The 16248-nt window shown below is 40.8% G+C and overlaps 1 protein-coding gene across 4 annotated transcripts in view; it reads left to right on the top strand.

Annotated features, from left to right (window-relative positions):
- PINX1 (PIN2 (TERF1) interacting telomerase inhibitor 1) overlaps window positions 1-16006 on the top strand; it is a 118198-nt gene extending 102192 nt beyond the window's left edge. For all 4 annotated transcript variants that reach the window (XM_035022665.1, XM_035022661.1, XM_035022664.1 and 1 more), the window contains exon 7: window positions 15299-16006. In XM_035022665.1, the coding sequence (XP_034878556.1) occupies window positions 15299-15769 (471 nt within the window). In that variant the 3' untranslated portion in view covers window positions 15770-16006. The remainder of the gene's footprint in view (window positions 1-15298) is intronic.
- The last annotated feature ends 242 nt before the right edge of the window (window positions 16007-16248 follow it).

Genomic DNA, 16248 nt, shown 5'->3' with positions numbered 1-16248 from the left:
ATGATTAGAGTATAGACAGTCTTAAAACTTGATACATACGTACTTGTGTGATTTGGGACATGTTATTTCTCTGTCACCTTCCATTACAAGATGGAAGAGTGATATTTCTGACTAAGCCTGGGAATGGATAGTCCCATGTCAATAATGGGATATCTAGGGAAGAGCTAGCCTCTCCTCCCAAAGTCACCTAGCAAGTGGTTGTTCATGACAGAATGCTTGTCTGGTCCTCTTATCACTTCCCTTCCAGGTGTCTGCCAGTTTTGCATAAAAGGTATGGTTCATTGGTAAAAGCCTGCCCCCTTAGAACAAGGTAAATCAAAGATTTAGCTGTAAGATTTAATCAGGAGAACTACTCATCTTATCTAGATCATGGCAGTATCTGTGTGAACAGACCTTCTTAAAGCAGGTTAAGCAGAACACTAATTCCATGGGATGTCAATGAATTTTATGCCAAAAAGGGTTCCAAAGTGAAATAAGTTTGGGAAGTTCTCAAGTTTAACAACTACTAGATATCTCAGATGATAGTGTGCATTGTGAATCAAAGGGAGGAATTGCATAGGTTTGTTTCCCAAGCTTACTTAACCATGAATCCATCCCAGTTTTTCATAAAGCAACATGCTGTATTGGAGAAGTGCTGCATTAGAAAATAAAGCTGCCTCTAGATTTAACTTTACAGGACATCCGTGAGACAGGAACATGTTAACCCATACCATACCACAGGGATCCATTCAGCAAAATTCAGATTCTGGGAGAACTCTGTAGTACAAATGCCTTGGTTTCATCAGTAAGAAATTGAAAAAACAAAAGAGGGAATGAGAATGAATAGCCTAAAAGACAAGAGACATATCAACTAATCACAATATATATATGGACCTTATTTGGAAACTGATTCAAATGAACTGTAATAAGAAATAACTTAAAAGACAATAAAAGCAATGTGAACACAGACTAGATATTTAGTGATGTAAAAGAATTTCTGCTAATCTTTTTATGTGATAATAGCGTTGTAGTTACAGGTTTTTCTCAGAGCTGTTATCTTGTAGACATACATACTAAAACATTTATAGATGAAAGTATATGATATCTTTGATTTGCTTTGAATTAATGGAAGTAGAGTTGGTAATGGTTATGTGTTGATAATGGTTAAAGCTGGGTATTGGGTATTATTGGGTTCATTTTACTGCTTTCTCAGCTTTGTATGTTTGGAAATTTCCATGGTAAAAGTTTTAAAAAGAAGACTGCTAAATTTGTATTACTTTCATATGAGTTCATTAGAAGTAACTGAGGCCATAACTAATTTTAAATTTCCCTGCTTAGTCTAGATTCTTCTCTAGCAGCTGTCTTTGTTCCCCAGCTGGAAAATGACCAGGATTTCTAAAGCATAGAAGCCTTCTTGGATTCACAGGTGTGATTTGTTGCAGAAAGAGACCACCAGTGACATCCTTCTGTGTTTGGAGGAGTCTCTCATAGCCTTGCTTGTTCCTCTGCAACATGGAAATGGAATTGGCCGCAGAAAACACGAGTTGTCTAAATGAGGCACGTGTGCCCCGAGAAAGCACTCTGCAGCCTACGGTTTATAGGCCCCTGTCAGAGCATAGACAGCAGATGGGTCTTGTGCTACGTGCCCAGGGGCCAGTAGCACAAGGCAGTTAGGGGCAGGGCTCAAAGCAAGGACAGTGGTGGTGCATTCCAACCAGAAAGGAAGTTCTTAAAAAACCTTTCATCCCTGTTACAGCGGTTTTAGCAAAAAGAGAGATAAAACAAATGTGTTTAAAAAGGAGGGGACGGGCAATTTTATTTGGGCCAAACCATTTTAAGATATATTAAAAACTTCATCTCTTTTCCTCATTTTATACCCCTTCCTACCTTCCCCCTCCCTCCAATCTCAAGCTGCTCACAAACCCAGCCCCTCCCCACCCCCCCCAGACTAGTTTAGTTTATTGCCAGTCATGGTGCTGTCTGCTCTGGAAAGTAGCAGGAAAAGCTGATAAGGTGCTGAGGACAGAAATCTCTGGCCTTATCTCTCCCTAGCACACGGTGCCGAGAGTGCATCCTTTTCCTGTCCTAGGACAAGAGACATAAACCGACCATCTCCTGGCAGCAAGGACTTCAAACAGGGTTTGGGGGACCTGCCTCTACTTTCTGTAAGAGCCAGAAAGGAGAAAGTGGGTCATTGCTTTTTTGAAAGTTGTTTTAGTACCAGTAAAAATTTATATTGTCTTATAGTTAACAAACCCAATTTATAATCAGACACTCATTAAAGAGGAAGAAAAGAAAAAGAAGTAGGGGGTGAAGGGAAGGACTACCAAAACAACCCAAGAGTTGTAAGTCACTGGACTGTTTTGTTTGTTTAGACTTTTGCCAGGGCGTAGGTTTGGACTGAAAGGATTAGATTTGGCTTTTTGTTTGTTGACAGATCAAGCAAATGGTTTTGAGAGCTTTTGTGATAATAAGAAATTGACACACAGATGGCCCAGTGTTGGAAGAGAAGAGTGAAATATTGGCTCATTTTTCCTTCTACCCTTCTGTCCTGCCAGGAAAACAGAAATAACATTCTCTCCCAGATTTTCATCCTGTGATGTAATGAAAATAGTTTGAAAAGGAACCTTCCTTTGGGTTAGAGCGTGGCCATGGCTGGTGAGAAGGCGATACTTCGCTTCTCATGCGATAGTCTGCAGGGACATTGGTGATGTGGGTCTGGGCATCACCATCTCCCCTCTGGGTCCTCTTTGGAGCCCACCAGGTGAAGCAGGAAGAATGGCATCATTCTGAATCACCTGGAACCTCAGGACCCAGTTTGCAAGGCTTTACGGTATTAAGAAGACCGGGCTTGATGCTTCGTTACCATTTTTGGAAGAAATTGTTCACTGGACACTTCTGACAGCCAGTTGCTAGAATTCTAAACGTTAATGACAACTTTAAGAATTGTGTATATATATATAATAGCAAAGACCTGATTGTATTCTTGAAAGCTTCTTAGTCTCCTGACTCTGAGTGAGTGCTGTGAAATTCTCAAGGCTACAGCATGTTAGAATGTTAGAATTGTAACAGACCTTAAAAAACATAGCTGTCTTTTTTCCAACTCCACATAGAGCCCTTGGAGTTCCTCAGAGATGCCTCAGGGGCCTTACCAGGGGAGAGGAGGTTTAGGACAGGAGCTTTGGGTTCCCCTAACCCCACCTCAAACACAGTTCTGTTGTGTTACATATTGGCCTCTGTTTAAATTTCATTTGAAGAACAACACACAGTGCAAAACTGTGTTGGAGAAAAGTAACTGAGTAGCCCTACTTCCTTGTTTTGCAAATGATTCGCTTTGAGGCGCAAAAGGCCAGTGACTTGTCCAAGATCACACATTCTGTCAGATGTGAGTCAGATTTTTTTGACACTTGGGTGATTGCCACTTGCACTACATTGAACTCAGTACCTTTTCATTCTTTCCTTTGGTAGCTAACACTTTATACCACTGCCACTCACAGTATGGTCCACAGACCAGCTCATGACAAGGACAGAAGTTAGAGTAAGCATTTAGAAACTTTTATAGCTTGATATTAAGTTTCATAAATTGGAACTTGTGTTTTTTATGTCTTTTTAAAATTTCATTTTCAAAGTATTTTTTAATATTTTATTGTATTCTATTTTACTTTATTTTCTTTATTTAGTAAATAGTCGTGGTCTGTTTACAAAAGTGTTGGTCCACAATGGATTGGAGATTTAAAAAAAAAAACAATGGGCCCTTCACCCCTGATATTTTAAGAAGCACAGTGCTATAGGGCATTGCATCTCCACGGATGCAGAGCCAGTTAGGGACAAAAACAAGAAGCAGGGCTTACTTTATGGAACCAGGTAGGGAGGTGGCATTACTTGTACTTTTTTGCTTAAACTTTTAAGATATTATCATTCTTCCTTATAAAATAAAAAAAATTATAGCTTGCATAAAACTGATTCTATATTTAATATGCATAATAACACAGAAGGATTGTGTTTATAGTAGCAATAATGTTTATTATCTTTTTGTTAATTAATTTAGTTTTTTATTATGTTACGTTAGCCACCATACAGTACATCATTAGTTTTTGATGTAGTGTTCAGTGATTCATTAGTTGCGTATAACACCCAGTACTCATCCCAATACGTGCCCTCCTTAATGCCCATCACCCGGCTATCCCATCCCCCCACTCCCCTCCCCTCTGAAACCCTCAGTTTGTTTCCCAGAGTCCATAGTCTCTCATGGTTCGTCACCCTCTCTGATACTCCCCTCTTCAGTTTTCCCTTCCTTCCCCATTGTCCTCCATGCTACTGCTTATGTTCCACATATGAGTGAAACCATATGATAATTGTCTTTCTCTGGTTGACTTATTTCACTTAGCATAATCCCCTCCAGTCCCATCCATGTTGATGCAAATGGTGGGTATTCATCCTTTCTGATGGCCCAGTAATATTCCATTGTATGTATGAACCATGTCTTCTTTATCTTTCATCTGTTGAAGGGCATCTCGGCTCCTTCCACAGGCTATTGTGGATATTGCTGCTATGAACAACATTGGGGTGCATGTGCCTTTTCTTTTCACTACATCTGTATCTCTGGGGTAAATACCTGGTAGTGCAACTGCTGGGTGGTAGGGTAGCTCTATTTTTAACTTTCTGAGGAACCTCCATACTGTTTTCCAGAGTGGCTGTACCAACTAACATTCCCACCAACAGTGTCAGAGGGTTCCCCTTTCTCCACATCCTCGCCAACATTTGTTGTTTCCTGCCTTGTTAATTTTTGCCATTCTAACTGGTGTAAGGTGGTATCTCAATGTGGTTTTGATTTGAATTTCCCTGATGGGTAATTGATTTTCTATGAACGTTTTAGAATTATGGTCTCCATTCAATCAGTTAGGGGTTTGTTGAACTGAGTTGTTTTGTAGTTGGTTTTATCATTTAGTTTCTCTTTATTCTAAAAATAAATTCTCCCAGTGTATTTTTTTTTTTAATTTTAATTTTTGTTGTGGTGGTGGGAAGACCACTTACATTAGATCTACCTAGGTCTCATTTTTTATTAATACTAGTTTTTTACAGTCTGTCTCCTTGGACTGAGAGCTCCTTGTCTAGGTCCCAACCCTGGTCAGGTAAATAGTAGCTGTTCAGTGGCTGTTCATGAGGGACGGGATGGCCAAATCTTTGGACTTGAGCCTTTTCAAGATCGTATTTTTGTGTCATTTACTTTTATTACGTGATTCAATGAGTTCAGAATTTAATTTACTCTTACTAATAACTTAAATATCCTTTAAACATAGAATTATTTTGCCTTACCAGATTTACTCCTAAAGGGCATTTTTAAATGCTTTTAATTGTTATTTTGATTTCTGGTCAATTAAAAAGAGTATGGAAGGGTTAACCTTATATAATACACAAGAACTGAGGGAAGGGACTCTGTTTTGTTAGTGACTTCATTTACCTAAATTAATTTACCTTTCTCTTGAAAGTAATCTTGACTATTCCAGATAACTATTCTTCCTCTAATCCTAGTTTTAAAGTACTAGATTCTCTGAACTCTTCAAAAAATGCTATGCTTTCTGTAATAAGGAGCCTCAGCATGAGTTTTCATGATTCCTAAGCAATTTTCAAGTCTTCTGTGGAGTAAAGATGGAAGAGACAGATCCTCAGGTAGCCTCTGCTTCTGTCCTTCAAGATTCAAATACTAACCTTCAACTACGGATAAAAGCTACTTGTCCTGCTCCAGAGAGCAGCGAAGAGAACCAGTTGACCTAGAATTATAAAATATAGTCAGTTTGGATTATTTTTAGACTTCATTCAGAAAGAAGTTGGTGTCTGTGTCACCTTGATCATTTCTAGCTTTGGAGGAGCCTCGTTTATCTTATAAGGGCTAGTATGTTGTGAAATGTCTCATGAGTCACTGCAACTTTCCAAGCCTTAGGACCTTTCAGGGGGGCAGGAAACCTGCTCCTCTTTTCTTCCCCCTCTTTTTCCCCAGAGGTTATGACTCTTTTCAGTAGTTTTGATGTCAGTTACTTGAGAAGTTGTTGCCATAGAGAATCATCCTTTTAAAACATGTTTATGTTGGCTTTTCTTAATGAATGGTAATTGGAGCAGCTGACAAGGCAAAAGGAAAAAAAAAAAAAAAGAAATGAACAGCTTTGTTAGCATTGGCCTTCATATGAGGAATTCGGCATCATTTGTATTGCTCTGCTGTTGTTCAGTGCAGAGCAAGATATTTTGTCCCTTCCAGTTCTCCATTATTTTCTGAGATGTCCATTTATTTGTCTGAATTTGTAAATTCCAAGCAAAGTTCTAATGCCTAATTATTAGAAAGTTATCTCTTTAGGTTTATAGGGTGTTGAGAGTTCTCTTTGATGTCCGATCGCTTCATCACCAGACTTTCTCCTTGTCTACCATCCTTTGCTGCTTGAAATCAGACAGCAGTTAGCACCCTCTCTACCATTCACCAGCATTAATTCAGGAAGGTAGCAAGTGATGGACATTGAGAACTCCCATCAAACCCAAAGCCCCCCAATTCCATATGTATGTGCATGTATATGTGTCTGTATATGTGTGTGTATGTGTGTATACTTCAAAAGCATCTAACACTTCCAAAAGCAGATATTTGATAATAAATTTATTCATTTATTTGTTCAGCAAATACTTAGCATCTATTATGTTTATATACTAGAGAGAAAACAAACTTCCACAAATTCTTTACTGATGAAATTCAAAACTTTATTTATGGACACTGATATTTGAAATGCACATAATTTTCACAAGTCATAAGATAGTCTTTTGATTTTTCCCCCAACCATTTAAAATTGTAAAAACCTTTTTTAAAAGATTTTATTTATTTATTTATTTATTGGAGGGAGGGGCAGAGGGAGAGAGAGAATCTCAAGCAGATTCTGTGTTGAGTGCAGTGCTCACAGCCCTGAGATCATGACCTGAGCTGAAATCAAGAGTCGGACACTTAACCGACTGAGCCACTCAGGCACCCCTAAAATATAAAACCCTTTTTTTTAACTTGCGAGGTGTTCAGAGATCAGCAGCAGGATGGATTTGGCCCATGAGCCATAGTTTGCCAACCCTGTCCCAGAGAGCACTCTCCTGGAGCCCCTGCAGAGTGGGCTTCTAATACATGCCTTGGGTTCCTAGAACCTGTTTGTATGTGCACACCTGCCCCCCCCATACACAGTGAGTCTAGGTGTTTTCCAGTTGAGTTGCTGCGTAATTCTACTGTCGATATTATATTTTTTATTTTTAACCCAACTTTTAATCAAAATTTCTCTTCAGTCAGGTGGGTTTTGTATTTGTTCTTAACTCTTGCGATGCTTTCTAATACTAAAAGCAGTTGTGTTTCCCAGTCAGATTCCCTAAGACTGGTTACAACTGAAACTGTGTGTTTAGCCTAACTCCAGATGTGAGTGATGGAGATCTTGAAACACACACATACACACACACAAGATTTCACATTTGAATAAACTTTTCGTGAGTGCAGAAACAGCTCTTTGTCAGGAAAACACTAAATGTCTTCAATTATATGGAAACCAAAAGGTACATGGAAAGCAAGGAGAGAAATGTTGGCACAGCGGCACAATTCCTGCTTTCTGACTAACAGTATTGATCACTGCTTAGCTTAACCTTTGGAGACAAACGAATTCTGATGACTCTCTAGAAACGGGCTTTCCCAGGTTGTATTTTCAGCGCAAGATACAACATAGGCTGTACCTTAACAACTTGCAGCCAGGGGCTTATAGTGGAACTTTCATCCAGCTGTTTGTCTTAGAATAAGCTCCTACCTTTGCCTCTGATGTGCCCTAGCACTCTCTTGCTGTCCAGCCTTTTCTTTTGATGACAAGAACAATTCAGCCCATCCAGGCTGTTTTGTTGCTGTGTTCTGCCAGTCCCACAGAGTGCATGTGACAGTTCTCATACAACATGGCACATATTTTTTTTTTTCCAATTATCTCCTGGGAGGTGACTGCAGTCACTTGTGGAGTAACAGACCAGAGAAGTGTGTGCATCTATTGACTGAGCTCCTCTGAATCCCTAAGGGCCACAGGAGGTAACTGGCTGATCACTCTAAGTCGTTAGAGAAGCAGGGTGCACCATGAGGCGTGGCGGCATCTGATGCGAAGGGAATGGTTTCATCTGGATGGGAAGAATATATACTGCAAAATGCTGACTCTCTCCTTCCTGCCCTTCCAAGCGCCTTCTAGGCATTAGGCCTGCCCAGCGTGCAGACAGATCTCTACCAATAAATACAAAGCTTATGGCTCAGTGGGTGGGTAGTGAGGGTATATCCCAGCCTTAATCTGCGTGGGTTTGGTGTCTTTTGTGCTCTCCTTGAGCACTTACCATGTCATTGTTCCTCCTTGGAGAGTGTGTGCCGAATATAAATGAAGTAGAAATGGTCTCTGTCCTCAAGGAACTTAACATTTCCCTGGGAAGATGCTTACACGGTGAATTATAAAAAATCAGAAAATAGAAGTAACTCATTAATTGCTAGTCACAGACAGTAAACAAGAGAGGATGTTTCACAAGGGATCAGCCTTGTTGAAGGAGGCAGTTTTGTACTCCATCTTCAAGAAGGTGATGCACCTGACTATGTATAAAGGATCTGCAAGAGCATCCTTGGCCCACATAATGAGTGACTGTGTCAGCCCTTTCTGCCCCATCTGTTGGCAGAGGCTCTAGCGCATACATATTCCAGCAGTGCCTTCATCCCGTAAGTGATGAAATCACTTCATGACTTTCTCTCTGTCCAAAATGAATGGGTGCAATTTCTACATCCCAGGAGTACATCTAAAACATAATTTGTGTTTGTCAGAACTGTCCTGCTGAAAAATTTGGAAAAGATACAAAATGTTCTTCCAAAGCACTCACTGGCCAAGCTTCCTTAACTTTGCAGACTGCTCCAGCCCCAGCTGACGATAGAAGAGAGTGGAAATGAGCATTTGCTCATCATAGGCACCAGCTGTCAGAGCTAGTAACAACAGTTGCTAAATCCATTACTTTTGAGCTCTGGGTGTCTACTTTTTCTTTCGATGAGGAAAGTTCATTGAAGGATTACTGTTGCAGCCTGACCTCTTGTGTTTTAACATGGAAATCAAAAGGCTTCAGTCATCTTGTCACTTAAGATGAGCAGTGACATATGAGAGAGGCCAGTGAGCTGAAAGACTTTTATCGCTGGCCTAATCTATCATAAGTTAAGATTTTATATGTATAGTGCAGTTGCCCCAAACACCTCACTGAATTCTCAACCCAACTGTTCTGTTTTCCTGCCCTGAAAGATACTAACAACATCCTCCTGAGAACAATAAAGAGAATCCTTTTTATTTGGGCATTTTGCTGTTAATCCATCTTAGTATACATGTTTGAAAGGCACAGAGGACTGTGAACCCAGAGGTGCTTGAGCAGATAGCTCATTGAGCTGCAGAGCCTCTAGAGAGGCTCTAAGAGAAACAACAAACTCATAATTCTGTGGACATTGGAGAAAAGTTGACATGCATAGTTTTGGGCATCTTTCAGGCACCTGACATGATTGTGGTATATTATAGTTGATGTCCTAAGGATCTCTCTTTGTAAGGTCTTGTTTCCTTTGCATCCATTCTGTCCCGCTGCTCCCAATCCCAGTGGTAATTCAGAACTGCCAGAGATAGGTTTAGGTCCTAAGATTCTCCAGCTTTCAGGATGGCACAAGTATATAGGGTTGAACCACTGGAATCTAACTGTTGCTGTTGAGAAAATGGAGATAAAGCAAGTTAATGGTAGGAGGGACTGCCCGCCTCACCGAGTAATCACTGTCCATATTAGAGGTGTCTGGCTGGAAGTCGTAAGACATCTGTCCACGAGGGAGTCTTGCCTTAGGTGGAAGGTTGGACTCAGCTTTTACTTCCTGCTTCAAAACCCTCACACTTTGCTAAGTGAATTTACATGCTAATTTGACTAATTATAAAACTCTTCAGCCTGGTTTTGGGCTATTTTTTATTTATATAAACTGCAAACTACATAAGGGTTTTTTTGTTTTTTTTCCTGTTTAGAAAGTAGTATGTATTTCTGGTGACATTTTTTCTACATGAAACTTTTGCATCAGTTTACCTTCTGCCCTCGTCAAAGTTGAGCATGGACCTTAGTCCATGGACTATATGACCAACTGATACACATTTCGGTATTAGGATGATTTCTGAAGAGAACAACAGTGACAAGTGAGTCTGTGTGACACAGGCCAAAAGTTAGGATGCCGTCGTGGAAAGAGAAGGGGCTTTGTGTCTGGCAGCCTTGCGGCCCAAGACCTTCTGCAGTTAAGTGCTTTGATCTGTAAAATGGAGAAAATGCCTCTCCTCCGGTTGCTGTGAGGGTCACATGGGCTGACTTATGATAATAAGTGACTTGCATGTTGAAGGCATCTAAGAAATGATGACTGCTTTCTATAGTACACCCAGATATGGCCTCATTGGGTCAGGTTTCCTTCTGTGATTGAGTGGAACATTCCCACAGGGCCCTTCCGGCTTTAAACCATTGAGGTTCTGTGAAGTGAGGAACAGGTCCTCCTGAGTTCCAACCCACAGAATATTTATTGCTTGGATAGAAATTAAGGCCCCAGCTATCATTTGGGAAAACCGATTATCAGATTTTTTTTTTTTAACACATACTTTTATAAGCTCTGAGAGAAATGAGAAGACTGAGGTTTTCTGGGAACAGACAATGTTAACTCATGAAACAGACCAACACAAGAAGCTGTTGCACTTTATATTTTTAAAAAGAGTAGGTTCTAAAATACGTGGAAAAAATTTCAAGACTCTAATTGTACCCTTGATGAAAAGGAAGGCAATACAGTGGATATATTACAAATTTAGGGAGAGGTTTGTTTTAAAACTGCTTTGTTAATCCCTTACCATTTCCCCTCATCCACGGACCTCTTTCTTTGCAAAGCTTATCTTAGGTATCCTGCTTGGTCCTGGACATGCACAGTTAATTCGGACATGTCCCTGCCCCATGGGAACTGACAGGAGGCTGTGGTCAACACAAAGGCTGGGGGGTTCCATGGGGCAGAGCCCAGCTCCCACACAGACTACTCTCCCACCTGTATCCTTCACAAGACCCAAGTGAAAGCCTGCATTTCCCCGTGCACATGCCATTACTAGGCAGCTATTAAAACTCTTGGCCCACTCAAGCCAGGACTTAAAGAATCTTAGACTGTGGAGGCATAAAACCCAAGGGAGCAGTTGCCCATTATTCATTCCAGAAGCCCACCACAGTTTTGATTCCAGTCGGGTAAAATCATTAGCATTTCCCCCACGCTCTGCCTTTGGAAAACACAAATTTAGGGTATGTGAAGGATCGGTGGAGATTTTCAACCCAAGGGATGGAAAAAGAGAACCTTCAAAATTGTTAAGTACAAAAAGAGAATTTATTATCATTTTTAAAAGTTTTAGATTTTTACTACCTTTCTTAGAAGTATTTGGGATGATTTCCATGATATAGGTGTAAAATAGATCTGTCCTTCAGTTACTAGTTGCTCTAATTTGTTGCTTTTATTGATTTTAGCCTCTGTATAGTGTCCTTTTAAACACATTCTTAACAACTCTTCAGTACAAAATAGTATTTGGCTCTTTCAGCTCTTCTGAATGGTATTACTGGATCTGCTTTTTGACTGGCATGCTTTCTCATAGGTGGTGTAGAAATGTTTTTTCCACAGGTAGGCTGTGGGCATGTTGGTCTTACCGTGGCATCTTGGCTTGACAGTTGCGGTGGTGGTTTGCTATGAACAGGGCTCATCTCTCCTGCCTGCTTGTACTGCCTCCCTGTACCTTCTCTGCTCTCTTGCATCACTGAGGAATGGCCAGCACAAATGTCTCTTCAGAGATCAGTAAGTTTTAGACCTTCAAGGGACCTTAGAAGTGACCTCCTTTAACCTACTTCTTTGACCTGATAATAGGTAACAGGCCTAGAGAAGCTATGGGATTCACCTAAGGACCTTCATTAGTTAACAGCAAGAATTAGAATTAAAAAAAAAAAGTTTCCTGAATCCCTAAGCTTAAATCAAATGTTTAGTAAGAACTATACCTCCCTTGGTGGTATTTTGTATGGCACTGGAAGTTTTCAAGCTATTTGTCATTTATTTGGCTAGTTTTTAGAACACTGTGAGCAAATTGGTGCGTTCTCAAAGTTTACAAAGTAGAAGTCACGTGTGGCATTACAGATTTTTTTTGAAGTTGTATTATATGATTAATGGAAATGTGGAAAGATAGAAATTGTCTCTGTTTCAAATGACTAGAAGTAACTTGCTTTTTTTAGTACTTTGAAATAAAAACCAAACATGAAAAGTTTTCGTTTTCTTAAAAAGGTATATATCTTTCATATTTATGGCCAAGAATATAGAATACAGGGATTACAATTGCTGTAGTAAAACTAGGTTTATGATTTATAAAATCAAAACATGAGCTTATGATGTAGGAGTCCTGGGCACTGCTCCTACAAGAATCAGATCTGCAACTGATCCCTGCTGTTTCCGTGGCTTTTAAAACAGATACATTCCTGTAGTGTGGGAGGGTGGCTGCACCTGGCATTAAATGGCTCTCCCCAGCAAGCCATTGTTTTACCTACACTTTCTTTGAGATAAATAGGATTTGGGTGCTGGCTCCTCTCGCTTGTCTCCATGCCCTGCTAAGCTTGGTGTGCAGTGGCCCGTGGTTATTAAAATCCTTATCACCACAAGGAGTTGATCATGAGCCATAGTTATTTTCTGGAATTAGAAAGGCCTGCTGAATTCAACAAGTGACTCAAAGATAGTCTTATATTTCCTAATAATTAAAAGTGTGATTAATACCAGCAATTAGTTCCTGTGATTTAACTGTTAAAAGCAGGAATTCAGGAGGTAATGCATAGGTGAGCAAGGTAAGGAGCCATAGGATATAATTTAAATTTCAGTTCCTCAGACACCAGAAGAGTTGGCCCGCATAAGATAAACTCCTTTTAATGCCGTGAAACTAAATGAGACCATAAATGGGCCACCTTCACAGACTGTCTACTGTCTGGGTGTGGCTCTGTGCCCTTAAATGGAAGGCAAGAGTATTCTTGCCCATCAAACTGGGATTAGCTAGCACCAGGAGACCTTGAGAAGATTTCTCATTCTGCTATGCGGAATTCAGCTTTTTCAGCAGTTAAGGAATTAAAAACACAAGGGACCTTGTTTCGTTCTCCTGGGGCAGCTGTTTTTAATTTTTTTGCAAAATTACCTGATGGGATTGCAGCTAGAATTGAGTGCTGATAGGTAACATTTGAACTTCTTCCTAAGGCTTAGTTGGTTTATTCCATATGTTCTGCATTTTACATTTTGAAATTTTAAAAATTGACCACACAATTTTGTGTTATTAGCTCTGAGTAAAGTAAGGTTTGTGTTAATTGGATAAGTTGTGATGTTGTTGGTAAGGTACCCTTTCGTTAGAGCTCTCTGGGGCAGTGGCCACTCAAAGCCCAGTTGTTCATCGATGGAGTATTGATTCTGCTGGAATTTCAAAAAGGATGCTATGTTGATTCCACTGAGCTGATTTTTGAGTTCTGTATCAAGAAAATGCATGGTCCATTTATATGTGTTGGTTTGTAATAAAGTTAGCTGCATAGGCAGAACTTTGCCTGAGTTGAGAATAATATATAGAATCCTAATTTGGAAACGGATTTATTCAGAAAAGCATTTTCCCACCCTTCCAACATAAAAGGGTCGAACAACCAGGCTCTTCTGTGCAAATAAGTAAATATGAAAAGAAGCCAGGTTATTATGAAAACCCAGGTTTAGCATTATTGTCTAATGGCTTGATTATTTCAAAAAAGTTTCTGTGGACATAGTTACTCTAAACATTGACTTTACGTGAAGCAGTCCTTATATTCTTCATCTTGTACGTACTTAGTTTTCTCTCACACATTTTCATCCTCTTGGCTGCCAGCCAGCCACAACCCATATGATGGTAGTAGCATTTCATTTTTTATCCCAGGCCATTAAGTTAGGAATTTTCTCGCTTCTGAAGCCTTACAGCTGAATGTATTTATTTAAAATTAAAATGTAAACCTCACTTAATCCCAGCTGTTATGAGTGAGTAATTCTTCACATTTGGAAACAAGACTAACACAGCCATGAGTATCTAATCCAGGTTGGAGTAAGGATGGGGCCATCTCCTTTCTCCCCGCCCTCAGCCGAGGGAAGAAGGGTTCCCCGTGCTAACCTGTTCTTGATGGGTGGAGGAGGGAACACTTGCACTTCCAACCTTGGTGCATTCTCTTTTGGAGGACCACGTTCTGCCTGTGGAGGACACAGGTGTTCCTGACACACCCAGTTCTGGGTTGGCATTGGGCTCCTGTTACAGGAAGGGCTAGCATATCCATGGGTCATCTATGCTTCCAGGTCAATGCACAGAGACCTGTGTAATCCATAACAGAGCTGAAATAGGTGTCCGACAAAATCACAAAGCTGGAGGACTTCAGTGTCCCTATGTTTTTTTTTTATTATTATGTTAATCACCATACATTACATCATTAGTTTTTGATGTAGTGTTCTATAATTCATTGTTTGCGTATAACACCCAGTGCTCCATGCAGAACGTGCCCTCTTTAATACCCATCACCAGGCTAACCCATCCCCCCACCACCCTCCCCTCTAGAACCCTCAGTTTCTCAGAGTCCATAGTCTCTCATGGTTTGTCTCCTCCTCCAATTCCCCCCCCTTCATTCTTCCCTTCCTGCTATCTTCTTTAGTGTCCCTATGTTTTTAAGGGAGATTTTTTTTTTTTAAAGATTTTATTTATTTATTTGACAGAGAGAGAGAGCAACAGCAGGAACACAAGCAGGGGGAGTGGGAGAGGGAGAAGCAGGCTTCCCGCCAAGCAGGGAGCCCGATGCGGGGCTCGATCCCAGGACCCTGGGATCATGACCTGAGCCGAAGGCAGACGCTTAACGACTGAGCCACCCAGGCGCCCCTTTAAGGGAGATTCTAGGTACTTAGTCATCAGGTACAACATTGTTGCTAAGCAGCTGTTTACTCAGAATTCCATGTAGGTGACTTGCCAGTTCACTTATAAAGTTAGCTTATGTCTGTTTGAATACATACAGTATTCAACCAAAGTGTCTGGCCACCTTGTTCTGTGCTTTGCAGTTGAGCTCTGCCAAAGGGGAGATAAAGAGACATGGTGGAAGCTGGGCGCTCAGCCTGGTCTCCTCCTGCCCAGTGCGAGTAGCTCCATGTTCAGTCCTCCAAGATGCTGTGAGGAGTCAACAGTTGAGGCTTAATTGGTTTTAACTTTTTTCCCCACCTTAGGATGATGATTCCAGCCCTGCCACTCCAGATGGGAATGCATCCTCCACTACAACGACCAGTGCCTTCACCATCCAGGAGTACTTTGCCAAGCGGATGGCGGAGCTAAAGAATAAGCCACAGGTCATAGCAGCAGAGCCTGACCTTGCAGAGAACCGAATAGAAAGAAAACGGGGAAAGAAGAGAAAGAAAGGGGCAAAAGATAAAAATATGGAGACTTACACCGAACCCCAGGCCAAGAAGAAGAGAGACCAAGTTGAACGGCAGCTCGGAGACCCTTGTTGGGATGAGAATTCTGGTGTTTCTGCTGAGGATGGAGAGGATTGTGTGTGGCCCCCTGATGACCAGGACATTACCCCAAAGCCCAAAAAAAGGAGAGAGAAAAAGCTACAAAAGCAAGTTGAGGAAGCAGTAGACGCTACATTACATGACATACCAGTGAAGAAGAAGAAGAAGAAGAAAGGTTCCGAATAAATTCTCTCGAGCCAGGGCCTTCCAGCCATTCAGCGGTCAGGGCCCTGCAAGTAAACACCTTTGGCCTGAAGTCAGAGCAGAGTTCACTCAAGAGAGTTTGTGCACATCTTTTGACATGCCTGTGGGTTGCTGAGTCTCGCCCTCTCACCACATTTTTCCCAACACATCCCTGGAGAACTTTCTGATGTCCCAAATCATGGCTCTCATAAACAAATAAATTTCTTTTTAGACTGTGAACCCTTCAGCCTGAGTGTTTACTCATATTTATTCGAATACATTGTTACGTGTGTGTAGGTGTCACAGTCTGTTTTTGCTCTTGATTTCCTTCAGTAACAACTGTGCTTCCTTCTCAAGGACTCAGTCTAATTAAAGGATTAAGAGGCAATAGTTTGAATTTACATGGTTCTTTCTGTTCTATAGCCAACCATACATTTTTGCCAAGCAGGTATTATATGATTATGTTCCCAAATTGGAGTGTT

This window comes from Mirounga leonina, unplaced genomic scaffold, assembly GCF_011800145.1.
Source record: "Mirounga leonina isolate KUSES-001 unplaced genomic scaffold, KU_Mleo_1.0 Mir_176, whole genome shotgun sequence".
In the NCBI taxonomy this organism is placed as follows: domain Eukaryota; kingdom Metazoa; phylum Chordata; class Mammalia; order Carnivora; family Phocidae; genus Mirounga; species Mirounga leonina.
This window is presented reverse-complemented; position numbering and strand designations above follow the sequence as displayed.